We start from the raw sequence: 14971 nt of genomic DNA, 5'->3' as shown, positions 1-14971 counted from the left end.
CAGATCTGAAAATGACATTCTTCAATATAAGTATAAGGTGATATATGATTAGTTGTCTCAATCATATGAAAAAGATATTAATAGTATTTAAATGAGTGAAAATAATACATATTTAAAGATTGGAAATAATCGTGATTAATATCTATATTTTGCTAGATTATGAAATTAAAGACGATATATGGTTTGACTGTGTGTGATTCAACGTTTGCAATGAGTAAGGCACTTGAGGGTATAATTAAAAGCCTTTAATTTGTGTTTATGCATGCAAAACAATGATTTCTTATCTCCATGGCTAAAACAATTATTAATAGAATTTGAAAAGATTCCAAAGAGTAATCAAATACTCCAACCTGATTCTCCACATGTTTTAATAGCTTTTAATTTCTCCTTATTATTCATAAAGAATTGAAATGTATAATTACTATATGTACATAATATATATATATATATATATACTAGATTAGGACCCGCTTGATGTGCGGGTTTTAAAAATGTCTGCTACGCCTTTTTCTGTCCCTAATAAATTGATGTTTTGACATTATCACACATATTAAGAAATAATTTAATTTGTATGTGTAAATTAATTTATAATTACTTTTGAGTAGATAGAGAAAATATAGACTATTAAATTAATGATATATGAAACAACATAAAGTAAAAAAGTTTTTTTTTTTTTATCTACAACATCAATCTTTTAGGGACAAAAATATATCATAAAACATCAATCTATTAGGGACAAAATGAATAAAATAAAATTTTGAAAGAATATATTAATATTTTTTGTAAATAAAATATATTTTCTAGATATTTTGAAAGAATTTAACTTTATGTTTTACCACAAAAAATGTTCTTACATCCAAATTAAACTAATTTTTATTCATTTACTTTCAATTTGACGTGGTTCCTTTTCACCACTAAGATTTGTTTGTGACAGTTTGTATAACCACTAAAATATTCTTTAAAATTGTTTACTCAAAAAATAAAAATATTGTGGATAAAAAGAAAATAATATCTACACGATTGCAATAAGTTTATGACCAACCCACTAAAATTTGAAAAATTCAAAGATAGTTAACTTGATATAATAAAAATTAAAATTAAAAATTATAAGCACGATGATAAATGAGTCTTAGATAATTTAGAGATATAAAATATAAACAAAAAAACAATTTAAAAATACTACAACATTAAAAATAGGGCAATTGACAAAAATAGCACCATTTAAAATTTTTCTTCCACAATTAGCACATATTTTTAAATGTTCCAAAACTAGCACACATTTATATATCATTAACTTTTGAAAAAAAAAAATTATCAATAAAATTAAAGTTTATGTGTTTCTTCTCTGCCTCCACCGACATGATTCCTTGATAGCTTGTAGATTACCTTCTCCTGTTGTTGTAACTTGGAAAACCAATAACATCTATCATTAATACAGAACGTTTAAACATTTGTTGATAACCCAGTTATATTACACTACCGAACCTATTTTTATGCACAATAAAATATTTAGGAAGGTTATCTCGCATTTTAGTAAGACCTTAACAAAATAAAATAAAACATCATGCTAGATATTCATATTTTCTACCTTTGTTGTAAAACACCAATATGTGCACCAAATCAAATTATTATACATCATTAATGGAGTAATATGTGAATGTGATACAATAAGGCACAAAACACATATAAAGAAATTTAAAAACACATTTTTAAAAAATTTAGGAAGGATTCAATAGCTTTTAGGAAGGCATTCTTGAATTTTAGGAAGGCATTCCATAAAGACCTTGACTTTTATGAAGGTCTTCCTAATTGTCTGAAACCAACATCTATTTGAATGTTTTCTTCAGGTGTGGGTTCACCACTGTAAATATATCAAAATGTTCAATTTTCTTGTTGTCGAGTGTATTAAATTACCTGCACTCACACAACAAATGACAAGCATATCAAGACATACCGACAAGCATATGAGAAAATCAAATATAGGTACATACAATGCAGCTCCTTGAAAGTGGACGCACTTGCTATGTACTATGCTTCATGTCCATCATTTCTCCATGAAGTTTTCATATTCGATGGCCTTGTTCTTTCATACACTTTTGTCAAAGTTGGACACGTCAGCTCATTTACATATATTCTTTCGCTCATGTCTTTGTCAGAACTCTAAAAAATGGAATGAACCATTCCCAAAATAAACCACATGAGGGAACTTACAAACAATGTTGCTATGTTATATCACTAGCATAAATCCAAATAGATTCATGAAAACATTTAAACTTACACTCCAGTTCTAAAGACTATAGAAAATTGCAGTAAACCCCTTTGGTCCTACAACATGGAGAATTCTTAAGTTAGTACATGACACTAATTCAATACTAAGCTAGCAAGAGAAATGAATGTAACTAGAATGATTATTTATAAATTCAACTAGAACTAAATAATGAAACCAAGAGATTCAACAAGATGATAGACATTTTAATAGAAAAAACATTGACGATATGCCTGCCCCTAAGTACAAATCTTTTGAGTTTTGCATCTTAGGCAGATAATGAAATGAAAAGATTAGAGAAATCATGCAAATCACATCCTAAGTTTAAAGAAAGTAAGTATCATATAAAAGAACAAACCTTGGTATATATCTAGAGGATCTGCTTCTCCCGAATCAATGATACAATCCTTAATGTTTTCTACTAAATCTTGTCTACCAATGAAGCTCTCGAGCAAGGCACCATATCTGTCAAAATTTAAAAAGCTCACCTAGCTTAAAATTCATCATTTAGTTCAAATCAACACTTAAATTTATAATCATCAGCAGTAATAAGGAGATCAAAATCACAATCATAATGTACTAAATTCAAAAAAGATTTGGCTACCATCACTTACACAAGCCAACCAGTGTTGTTGAAGAATTTGTAATTTCTATCACGCACACCAGTTTCTATTTCTCTACAATGAGATTCCGAGTTAGAAATTTGTACGTGAGGGTGTTGATCTTGGTAATGAGAGATGATTGGGACCACCAATTTCTCTCAACTGGTACATAATTGTGTCGATCTTGGTCACCGGAGCTGAAAGCAAACTAAGAAGCAGATCCAATTTTTATTCCATTGTTGTGACTGTATTCGCGGTCGTGTTCAACTTCGTCTCTGTACTACGCTTCTCGTTCATCAATTCTCTAAATTGACCTGTCAAAGTTTCAATCTTCTTCCTCCGTTGTTATTGTAATCGCCGCCGATGAGAAATTGGTGGAAGACGATGATGATTCGAATAAGCAAATCGTTCCGTCGGTGAAGATTGAGGAGGCGTTTACGACGAAGAAGGAGATACTTCCGAGTCTGGCCGATGATGGAATTTGCGAAGTGGTGAGGTACGGTGAGTTTCTCTCCAAAGTTAGTGAGAACGCAAACGGACGCGAAAAAGAAAAAGCACTGAAATAATAATAAATCTATACTAAATATATTTTAAAATCATTACAAATTTCTAATAAAAAATTAAATTTAACTAACTAATATAACTAAAATCTAAAAATATTACAACTAAATTAAATTAAAATATTAAAAATAAAAAATTAACAAATATTAATAATTAGTAATTTTGACATCAAATTTTATATAATAAAATGTTTAATAGTAAATACTAAATACTACTAATCATCATATAAATTTTCATAATAAAATTGTAAAAGTAAATTGAATTAAAACATATTATTATTTTTTTTAAAAATAAACATCTCTTAAATCTATTTTATTGTCAATATTATTTTCCAATTTTAATGTCTCTCTTTAAAAAAAAAAAAATCTTATTCTCTCTCTCTCCCCGATTAACAGATCCGATTTCAGTGTAATTTTCTCTCGANAAAAAAAAAAAAAAAAAAGAGCTGTAAGCTTTAAGAGCTCTCTCTCTCTGTCGATCGATTTTGGGATCCCTAGCCTCCAGCTGCAGGTAAGATATATCAGCTGCTTAGCTTTCTCATCTACAGACTAAGAGCTCTCTCTCTCTCTCTCTCGATTTTGATTTTGATTTTTCGATTGTGCTTCCGATTTGTTTATCCTGATTTGATTTTGCACTTTTGGATTATTCAGAATTCCGTATTTGGCTTCCGATTATAATGATTCACTCACGTTCATATACATATATAGTCTTTGCAGAAGAACAATTTATAATTCATTCGTGTCTTTGAGTTTTTTAAGTGAGAAGGAATGTTTACAAATAAGGAAAGACAAGAAGAACGTACAGGAAAACATGGAACACCAAGGCTCCAATATCTACAGGTCTTTTCCAAGATTCTGTTTCTCTCTTAAAGAACCCAATTACTATATAGTGTCCTATGTTTTGTTGTTTATCTCTCTCCCTCTCTCTCTCTCTCTGAGAAGCATTGTTGTTGGAGCTTAGTTTTAGTCTTCTTTTATTAAATTGCAGGAGCTTGTGAGTCAGTTTCAGAATGCAACTGATCAAGGTAGGTATGCTGTACTAGTTTTGTTTTCAGTAGTAGACAATAATAAGTAATTGACTCATGTTTCTGTTTCAACATTTCGAAAATATTGTTGCATAAGACTGGCTTTGGTGCTTTCTTGTGATTAATATATCTGTTGACATTTGTTTTTGTGTGAAATGTTGAGTCTATACGCATTGCTGATTCGCATATATGATTTATAAGGAGTGTGTGTGTGGCTCATATGGAACATTAGGGTACTTACGGTGGTTTGTGTTAAACATTACTGTATCACATATCTAACTTCAGTCAACAGTGCACATATCATAGCATGTGCAAACCTAGAAATGGGATTGGCAATTTAACTCTTATTTTGAAATTTTGTGTTCTTTAGATACTTCTGCCTTATGGCAAATTTCTGTCATCACTTTCAAATGCTTCTGTTAGACTATAGATTTAGCTAGCCTAATTTAGTATAAGTTATTTTGACACACAATTGTTGTTTTTGCACCTGCAGATACAAAGAAGAAAATTGTAGCAAACTTGGGGAATTTCGCATATGACCCTTACAACTTCACTATTTTACGTCAGGTAACTCTCTGAGTATGCTCATGTTCTTCTATCGTTTCCCATGGAGAACCCAAATATCCCCCACTTCAATCTTCTCACGATGAAAATGTTAATGGTGTACTCGAGCAGCTAAATGTCTTGGAACTATTCATAGACTGTCTTACAGAGCCAAATGAAAAGCTCGTGGAATTTGGAATTGGAGGATTATGTAACGCTTGTGCCGGTAAAATGCCTGGAATATACAATTTTACTCTCTGATTCTAAACTGTTTTTTGTTGTTTCCATAACTGCAATTTACTGATCATCAAACTAAATGCTCTTTTCTCTTCTAGTGCAGACCCAAAAAATGTTGCTACAATTCTCGAGGCTGATGGAATTCCTCTTATAATCAAATGTTTATCAAGTCCTGTACGGAACACTGTGAGTCCACACGAGTTTCTCGCCTTATTAATGTCTCTCTGGCGTTTAAATGGAAACCCAAAATTATTTTTTTGTTCGAATAGGTGAATTACGCACTTGGGGCTTTGTATTACATGTGCGACAATAACAGAGCAACAAGAGAGGAGATTTTGAGAGCGGAAGTGGTGGATCTCATAGAGAGGTACGCAGCTGCTGATTCAGTCAGTGTAAGCTTTAGTAACTTGGCTAAGGCGTTTCTTGACAAGCATGTTCATGCAAACACATGAGATTCTTGAATATTATGATCTTGTCTATTATTGGTTCTATTAAGTAGTTGGATTTAGCTTGTATAGCAAATGGGCCAAAACACAAACGCTACAATGGATGTGTTGATTTTTGATGTCTTGTGATAATGTAGATGAGTAATATAAAGGCTAAATTGATCCAGTTGGTGGTCGTAGTTCATACATATTATATGAAAACTTCATAAATTCGAGAACACTTGGCGTTGTTTGGTAAAGATCATGGCTAATCCCATTGTCGAAATGGACAGTGTGACCTCTCACAGTTAAATGGGTTTGATTGATTTAAATGGGTCAATGTATGTTTAAATAGGTACAGTTAAATAGATTTTCAAAACTAAATAGGTTTATACTTAAATAGCATGGGTTTAAATAGGGTGGATTTATTCACTTTAACATCCCTAACTTTGGGAAACTAATGTATACACAACTATGAAAGTTGACCGAGTGAAGGAGCACAAGCGTATACCGCCTAAACTACACGGGAGATTCATGGTGTATCGGAAACACCCATTTTTCAATGTTTTCCAGAAGAGGGATGGGATCTTTTCCGATGGAAATAAATGATAAAAGATCAAACTGACTATTATAAGAACCATAAACGGATAAATAATGAGGGATGGGATCCTTTTCCATGGAAAATTGCCTATCCCATTTCTCTCTAATAAAATTTTCTCATTGTAATTTGGAAACGTCTTAATGTTTCTATTCATTTCTTGTTGGTTTAATTTCATAACAAAAAGCTTAGCCCACAAACTAAAAATCTTGCATCAACAAACGACTAATTTCTTAATTTCGAATTAAAGGAATTTAAATTTTCGGTATCGCATCATTGAATTTACATTAATGCATATGGCTTTATTTGATTGTATTATGGTTTAAAATTTGTAAAAAACATAATAACTTTTGTAGTTCAAAGTTTTTACTTTTATCAGTAATATAGATGTTTCTGTTATTATGCTATTGAGGCAAAAAAAACTCTACTTTTTCTCTTCCAAACTCGAATATCGAGACGCTGCTACCACCAAATTTCTCCGACTCTGGTGGGGTTCTTGCTCGCCGGCGTTGGGGTATCTCGACCTTAGCTTCCATCCTTTGCTTTCTTGCTTCTTTAGTTTTCCTTTTCAATCTCCTTTTCCCCTTTTGTTTTCCCTTTTGCAACCTACGCAAACCCTCTTTAATCAACCAGATCCAGGCAAAGGCCTGCGCAACACCGAATACAGAAGACGAAGGAGACTAACAAGCTCCTCTCTCTATAACCCCGTCTCAGCCTCACTGCCGGCAAAATTCAAGTCCCCTTGTCTTTTTAAATCTCGATCCGGAATGGTAATCGCCTCTGCAGAACTTTCTATCTCAACATCACCCGAGCCTTGCCAGGCAGAGACGGAGACGACGGTTGGTGAGGAAACCTCCAGAGAAGTGATTTTTCTCCGCTATTGGACTACCGCCTTGAACACAAGTCACCCCCTGAGCTTGGAAGATCTGCATTTGCTTTCACCGGAGACGCAAAAGTTTCTTTCAATCTCCTTGGTCAGCCGCTGTGTGCATCAATTCTCCCGGTCATTCACAACAACCTCTCTTCTATGGATGAACATTAAATCTGATATCGACCAGTTAGCTTTACAAAAAGTCTTGCCCAACCTCCAAAAGCCCAGGTTTTCTCTATCTAGCCCCTTGTTATCCTATCGACTATGCTTAGTTTTTTTGGCTATCCTCGATGTTCGAAGACTGCATCAGAGAACCCATTTAGCTAGTTTGTCTTGGATGTACAAAGGGTATGTTGGAACTATGGTTATTGCTCAACTTGTGACATTGTCTGTTGGATACCAAAACTGGAATTATCAAGGATTACTCAAATCCCAGCAACCATCCTCTTTTTTGAATCTCAGGTCTGGTTTTTCCTTATCCGTATCTTGCCGACTCCAAACTTTGTGTGGAATTCTTGATCATCATATTCATGGCAGAGAGGATCCACCTGTTATGTTACGGCTTTATACTTATCTTTTGCACCTTTTATTAGCTTCAATGGTGAACTTTACTGCTCCCAATACCCTGCAACCATCCTCTTGTCCAAATCTCAGGTCTGCTTTTTCTCTGTCAGTGTCTTACCGACTACAAACTTTGTGTGGAATTCTTGATCACCATATTCATGACAGAGAGGATTCACCAGTTATGTTACGCTTTACACTTATTTTTTACGAATCCTTGTATTAGCTTAAATGGTGAACTTTACTGCTCCTGTTTGAAGTCTCATGGCGTTTTAGACCTGAATTCAAATTGTCGAGGCTGTGGTTATGGTCTTAGAGTTTTCTCTACCAACAATCACCCCTCGACAGTTCTAGCTAACTACTTCAGGCAACACATTTTCAATCAAACTACCATCAGCATCTCCACCAACATTCGGGCTATTGCCCCCCGAATCACTGCCATGGCATTGCTTCTGCTAGTGCTCCTCACTCCGGTGAGTTCCTTGGCTCTGATTCTTCTACCAACGACACAATTTCTTTTGACCGTGACCTATTTGTCATCTCTCGAGCTCATCGACGATGTCCAATCCTGCAACCATGATCCCGCATGTCTTTAACTGCTTTTTAGCACTTGTTTCATAGCTCTCATGGGTTTTTGTTTGATGTTTTCTTTATCTTTGTTCATGTTTATGGCTTTGGAAAAAGCCTATGCTTGTAATCTCTTAAATTTTGGGATACTTTATCCCCCTCCTTGTAATGCTTCTGTTTGAATGAATAGAATCATCCGTTTGTTCAAAAAAAAAATGCTATTGAGGCATCATTTTCACAATACCTTTTTAAATTAAAATTCTTGCTAGATAGATTTCAATTGATTTTAAGCTGAGTTCATGATTTTAACTATGTGTACTCTCTATACTATATTGGCAAAAAGTGAGTTCGCCCTAGTTTTCTTTCTGGCACAACCCCCGAGAACTCTTCTCTCGACGGCGTCGAATCAGATCGGCGTCGCTGGGCCACTGATTTGCCATCGTCGTTCTCTTCTCTGCTCCCAAACCCTGCTCTGGACTGATCTCGAATCCACCGGAGGTTCATCGGTCTGTCAAGCTACTCCGGCCATGCGTCAGCTTCAATCCCTCTTATCCCCCTCAGCTCATCCGGTGGTTGATCAGCAGGTCAATTAAACCCAATGTGTACTCCACCACGATCTAGTGGTATCGTTGTAACACTTCAGGATCGAATCCACAGAGACCAAACAATTACACTAAGAAATTATGTAGATTAAATATAGCTAAGAAAATGGAAAAGTTTGTGAATCAAGTAACTATCTAAAAACGGAAAGTAATCAAACTGTTTTAATTCAAAAAGGAAATATTGGGCGCAAGGAATCTATGGAGATATGATTCTCGGACTAAGGTGGAAGATGGGGATGCATTAAACACCGTTCTAGAACTCAAATCACGGTTGTAAAGCTAACCTACTTTCGCAGCGTTAACTATCTATGCAATGAATTCACTAAACCCTAAACCGTCGTTTGGACCTAGCAAACCAAGCAAGCAATAAAGGTTCAAGTTTGATCTGTTCACAAGGTGCCTCAACTTCAACTTTCGTTGGCTAAGGTCCACCTTGCTCACCTATGTTCTTTTCCAGCAACTCAACAACACTTTTGGTGCCCCGATGAATTAAACCTAAAATCTTAATCTAGGTGATCAATCTAGCTTAAGCATTAAGAACAACAATAGATGAAGAACAATAAGATCAATCCCAAATCTAACAACCTAAGTTTAGAGAATCATAAACCCCTTTGAAACCCAAAACCCAATAGATAAACTACTCAGACATGGAGATAAAAGAACAGCAAATCAATGATGAAGAAAACATAATTGAATTGCAAAAGAATAGAAAATAGGGCTTAGAAATCTTCTCCAAAGTGTCAAGAAGGATTAGAGATCTTCTCCCTTCAGCTCTCAATACAAAATAGTCTCAGAAAAATAAAGCTTATGTCTCTAGAGGCCGAGCCTCTAACTTATATATCAAAATAAAACCCTAAAAGTCGGTTTAAAACAAATAAGGAAAACTTGCTTCAGGTACGGGACTGGTCAATCCCGAATGCGGATCAACCGATCCTGGATGCTTTTCTCTGTTTTCTCCATCTGCTTGCTATTTCGATCAGTCTTCACCAAATTGGCTTCTGATGCTTGTCTTTATCCCCAAAACACTCAGTTTCCTTCCAAAGTAGCTTAGAACATGTAAAGACTCACAAAACACTAAAAAGACTCTACTAGCACACTTTGACTCAATAAAAGACTCAAAACAAATACCAAAACAATGGTTAAAACCTATAAAATACATACACATCACTGGTCCGTCTTGAAGAGGTGATTCTCTCGAGACCCCAGCCGTCCAATAACAAATCTGAGATCTTTGGACACCATGTGCGTCCTGCTTTCCGCCTATCTTACGGACTCTCTTTAAAGTCATCCGTATCACCTCCGCTCTCCTTGGGTTCATACCCCATCACCAAGTGGCTTACATGGTTGATGTTGGAATGGAGCTCTGTTTTGACGCCGGAACTGAGTGAGATTTTGACGGACAAAGCTTTAACTCTGGCGACCCCTTCCCCTCCCTCTGCATCCCTGGTCGTCTTGGATTGTGGTTCAGTTCTTAACCTCCCAGATCTGCCGCTTCACCCGAGGAAGATTATTTCCACAAACCAGACCAGACCAAATCCCTCTCTGTCTTCTCGATCCAGGTTTGAACCCAATTCCTATCATAGAACCCTGGTAGATAGAGATTCTCGACTTGATTTCGATACATATCCGTGCTAGAAGTCTTTTAGAACCCCTACCAGTGGATTGAGTACAACCCTACAAGTTTCCCCTGCCTCTAGTTCGATTGGCCGTAGAAACTGTTTCAGTGTTGCATTAGTCTCTCTAGATTGGTTAGTGCATTACATTCATCAAGAACAGCCTTATAATGTGTACCACAAGATCACTGAAACCCTCCAAGGGTATCGTTACCACTCGTCCCTTGATATTAACCTAGTGACCATATATACGCCCCAAGCCAAAGCCGACTACAAGCTTTGTGTGGGACTCCTTAACCTCCATGGCTATGTGTTGCATGTGAGGGAGGACCCACATGCTATGTTACGGCTTTGGTTACTTCTTACTAGGATCAACCTTACAACAATCGTATCCCCAAATCCCTTACAACCGCCTTTAGTGTGTAAGCTCGGTTTTGTCCTTTTCTTACAATGCTTTATCGGCTACAAGCTTTGTGTGGGACTCTTTAACCTCCATGGCCGAGGGCTTCATGAGAGGGAGGATCCACCTGCTCTGTTACGACATTGCATATACCACTTACGAGTCTCGGTAGCTTCACCACTAGTTAGGAGATTTGTGCCAAAATCTGTAACAATCCTTGATTAATTGGTCTTGAACTTTCTCCGGTTGGCGAGAACATTATCCCCCAGTTCCCTATGGAACAACTTTTCTAAAAGCTCCGCTGCATACTTTGCAAGAGCCATCGTTGATCACTTGCTGATCCAGGAAGCTGCGGAGCATGTCTTCAAAGGCACTTCCACCTTGGTCCCAACAGATCTTTCAAGTCCTACTAGCCTCCCAAAGCCTTGTATTCCCTTGGAAAACTCATGGAGCAAATATCTATCTATGTTTTGTAACCCTATTAAGCTTTGTAACTTTGTAATTCTCTCCTTGTATGAACTGTCCTGTTTGAGGACCTAAGTTTAATGAAACTTGTTTGACAAAAAAAAAAAAAACTATGTGTACTTTCTTAGATTTTGGCGATTTTTTTTTTAGTTTGCCGACATTTTTAAAAATGTTTCATAAAACATATTAGATAGTTTGCCGACTTTTTTAAAAATGTTTCATAAAACATATTAGATCAAACCAAATTAACAAACTTGCACTTCACCANTTTTTTTTTTTTTTTTTTTTTTTTTTTTTTTTTTTTTTTTTTTTTTTTTTACATTTTTTAACTGAAGACAGAAAAGTTCATATGTGTTATACATTTCATAGGATTGATCAAACACAGGTGATGTTTTTTAAACTTCGGTTTTACGAGATCTTTTCTCTTGCATGGCAGCATATTTGATGATCTTGAGTGCTTCTACCATATCATCACATAGTCTATGTGGATCTGGAATAGTTGTTGTGTCAACAGCTAGATTGATGACAATCTTGTTTACGTAGCTTATGAAATGGATACTGAGAGCCTTAAACATCACCCAACAAAATAAACAATTAGTTAATTTAACTTCATCAAAAGTTTCATAATCTTTTAGAAGAGTAAACAAATGTACTTCATAAAAGGAATGATTTAAGTATATATGAAATCAGTTGTACTTACTTGTGATCCAACTAATGCACTTCCCGCGATATATGAAATCGGATGGTGAAAAAAACTTATTTCTTCATCCGGACCTTTCACATTTGAAAATGCCAACGATGTGTGACCAAATATCCTCTTTCCAAAATCTTCTACTGCCTGTTAATTTCTTACAGTAAAAAAAAAATAGTTAAATGCATTAAGTTGTATCGAATATTGCTCATATCGGTTTTGTATATTTTCACCTTTCCTCCAAACAATTTCAAGGTGAATTTTATGATTCCGTAGAAAATAAACGCTTCGAGAGATATTTTTTTCCTATCCATTGTTGCTTTGGCTCGTCGAATGTACTCCAATGGATCATTCTCGAATTTCACCCACAAAGGAAATATGATAGTTCCTATGAAGTTTCCCCATCTACACTTTGAACCCTTCGCCATCATATCAGCCAAATCCTACATTTTCATATTTTATTAAACTTTACACTTAAACTAATTGAAAATTTGGTTTTGTATGATTGTATATAACTATGAACATGATGACTATCACCTCTATCCTTGTTGCTGGTCTTAAGTTTATAGCTACAGCACCACGAACACGGAGCTTTTCTAAGATCTCTTTCTTCTCGGCCTTTGATCCATCTGTCAACAGTTATCAAATATTATGAATTATGATGTAATTATGGTTTGAGTGATTGAGTACCTCTGGTTTTTAATATTATAAGAAGTGATTGCATATCGAAAATATAATAATTGAAGAAAAAAAATATTATAGGTAAGGTGGTTTGTGGATTTTTTTTTATAGTAAAAAAAATAATTGAAAAAAGGTATATATGGTAAATGATAGATACTTATAAANATATTTTCACCTTTCCTCCAAACAATTTCAAGGTGAATTTTATGATTCCGTAGAAAATAAACGCTTCGAGAGATATTTTTTTCCTATCCATTGTTGCTTTGGCTCGTCGAATGTACTCCAATGGATCATTCTCGAATTTCACCCACAAAGGAAATATGATAGTTCCTATGAAGTTTCCCCATCTACACTTTGAACCCTTCGCCATCATATCAGCCAAATCCTACATTTTCATATTTTATTAAACTTTACACTTAAACTAATTGAAAATTTGGTTTTGTATGATTGTATATAACTATGAACATGATGACTATCACCTCTATCCTTGTTGCTGGTCTTAAGTTTATAGCTACAGCACCACGAACACGGAGCTTTTCTAAGATCTCTTTCTTCTCGGCCTTTGATCCATCTGTCAACAGTTATCAAATATTATGAATTATGATGTAATTATGGTTTGAGTGATTGAGTACCTCTGGTTTTTAATATTATAAGAAGTGATTGCATATCGAAAATATAATAATTGAAGAAAAAAAATATTATAGGTAAGGTGGTTTGTGGATTTTTTTTTATAGTAAAAAAAATAATTGAAAAAAGGTATATATGGTAAATGATAGATACTTATAAAAGGAGAAAGGAATTTGAATTAACCATATTTGCTACTCAAATATCTTGAAAGACCTGCTTGTGTCATTCCAAGAAGAACATCATTCACCTTCTGCAAATATTTGAATATTATGAAGTTGTTATATAAAGTGTACGTAAAAACGAAATGAGTGATCAGTATATAAAGCAAAATAACAATTACTATACATACCATGTTCATTGTGTCCTTCACAAACTTGACATCATCAAGACTTATTATCCGATGGATAAGCTTCCAGGATTGAAATCCATCACTGGGATTACCCATAACAGGATTTTTCGTATCTTGCATGAAGCATACTGTAAGAATTAACTTGAAAAATTCAACAATAGTGGTGAAGGTGACTCTTATCAAAAACAAAAACCCAACAACCAACCACCAAGCCAGGGAATTAACAAGTTTCTTTGTAGCCACGGTACTAGAAATTAGTGCGTCGGGGTCTGATGTTTTTCTTGAACAAGCAAGTAAGAGAGACATAAGAGACATTCCATCACCAACTGAGTGATGTATTTTTACTATAGCCAAAGATTCTGCTTTTGATGTCTTTACGTTGAGCAAATGAAATTCCCAAAGTGGTTTGGACATGTCCATTGGAATGTTAGCAATGGTTGAAATATAATCTTCTACGAACTGATCAGGATTTTCAATGTTGGGATAGTCAAGATCCGGCACAATTATATGATCTTCTACTCGAACTTTAACAGGAATCCACACCGGTTCTCCTTTTCTCTTGTAGTCTATCTCCTGAAAAGACAAGAAAAATTATGATCCGTAAGACAAAATTCAGAACTAATATACTTGTGATATTTGCATACTAAAGAGATAGAAACAAATTGAATTCTATTAGTCACTGAAGAATTCTTTATATATATCTTATTCAGTATGTTTATACTTATTATATATATATACCAAAATTATAGCTAGTACATATATAACAAAATGCATGCGTACGTATAGAATATTTATATTTACCATTTTGCTAGAGAATCTGGGAGCATTGATCAATGACTTGTTGATGCCTTCAACAAACTTCGATGGGTTGCATCTAATTTTAAACCCAAAAGTTATAACAATGACGAAATTTGGGGAACTTAGCATATGTGACATTGGGCTAAGCGGCTCCATTGGCTCTTCTCTCTCCATATCTTTTTCCATTTGTATGGTTTTCTTTTTATGATTCTCCAACCTTTTGCAGTACTACTTCGCTTTTATAGCATTCATTTTGTGTCCTTCTCTCTTTTTTTTTTTTGGTATTATTATAAGTAGTAAATGAGGTTTGGTATGAGGTTAGGGTTTGTGGTTGCTACCTTCGTGGGTTCCTTGTGTATTTTTTTTTTAAATTTAGTCCTTCCATTTTATTTATAAAAAAACCATTTGGTTTCTAAATACCATTTCATAATAGTTGTTGTTTTAACATAAATTGTCTTGATAAACTTCAAATTAATAAACGAATTAGATA

The 14971-nt window shown here is 34.6% G+C and overlaps 1 protein-coding gene and 1 pseudogene across 3 annotated transcripts; one reads left to right on the top strand and one right to left on the bottom strand.

Annotated features, from left to right (window-relative positions):
* LOC104724090 (armadillo repeat-containing protein 7) lies at positions 3825-5845 on the top strand. Of its 3 annotated transcripts, none has more exons than XM_010442537.1 (7): positions 3827-3939; positions 4188-4268; positions 4417-4453; positions 4947-5020; positions 5129-5222; positions 5337-5419; positions 5503-5845. In XM_010442537.1, the coding sequence occupies exons 2-7, from the start codon at positions 4197-4199 to the stop codon at positions 5683-5685; spliced, it is 543 nt and encodes a 180-aa protein (XP_010440839.1). In that variant the 5' UTR covers positions 3827-3939; positions 4188-4196; the 3' UTR covers positions 5686-5845. The 3 variants fall into 3 exon arrangements, with proteins under 3 accessions (XP_010440838.1, XP_010440839.1, XP_010440840.1); XM_010442538.2 differs by having other exon boundaries at positions 3828-3939; positions 4137-4268; XM_010442536.2 differs by having other exon boundaries at positions 3825-4268.
* LOC104724087 lies at positions 11660-14729 on the bottom strand (annotated as a pseudogene).

This window comes from Camelina sativa, chromosome 11 (genome assembly GCF_000633955.1).
Source record: "Camelina sativa cultivar DH55 chromosome 11, Cs, whole genome shotgun sequence".
Lineage (NCBI taxonomy): Eukaryota > Viridiplantae > Streptophyta > Magnoliopsida > Brassicales > Brassicaceae > Camelina > Camelina sativa.
Note: the sequence above shows the minus strand (reverse complement) of the source record. Positions and strands in the feature narration are given on the sequence as shown.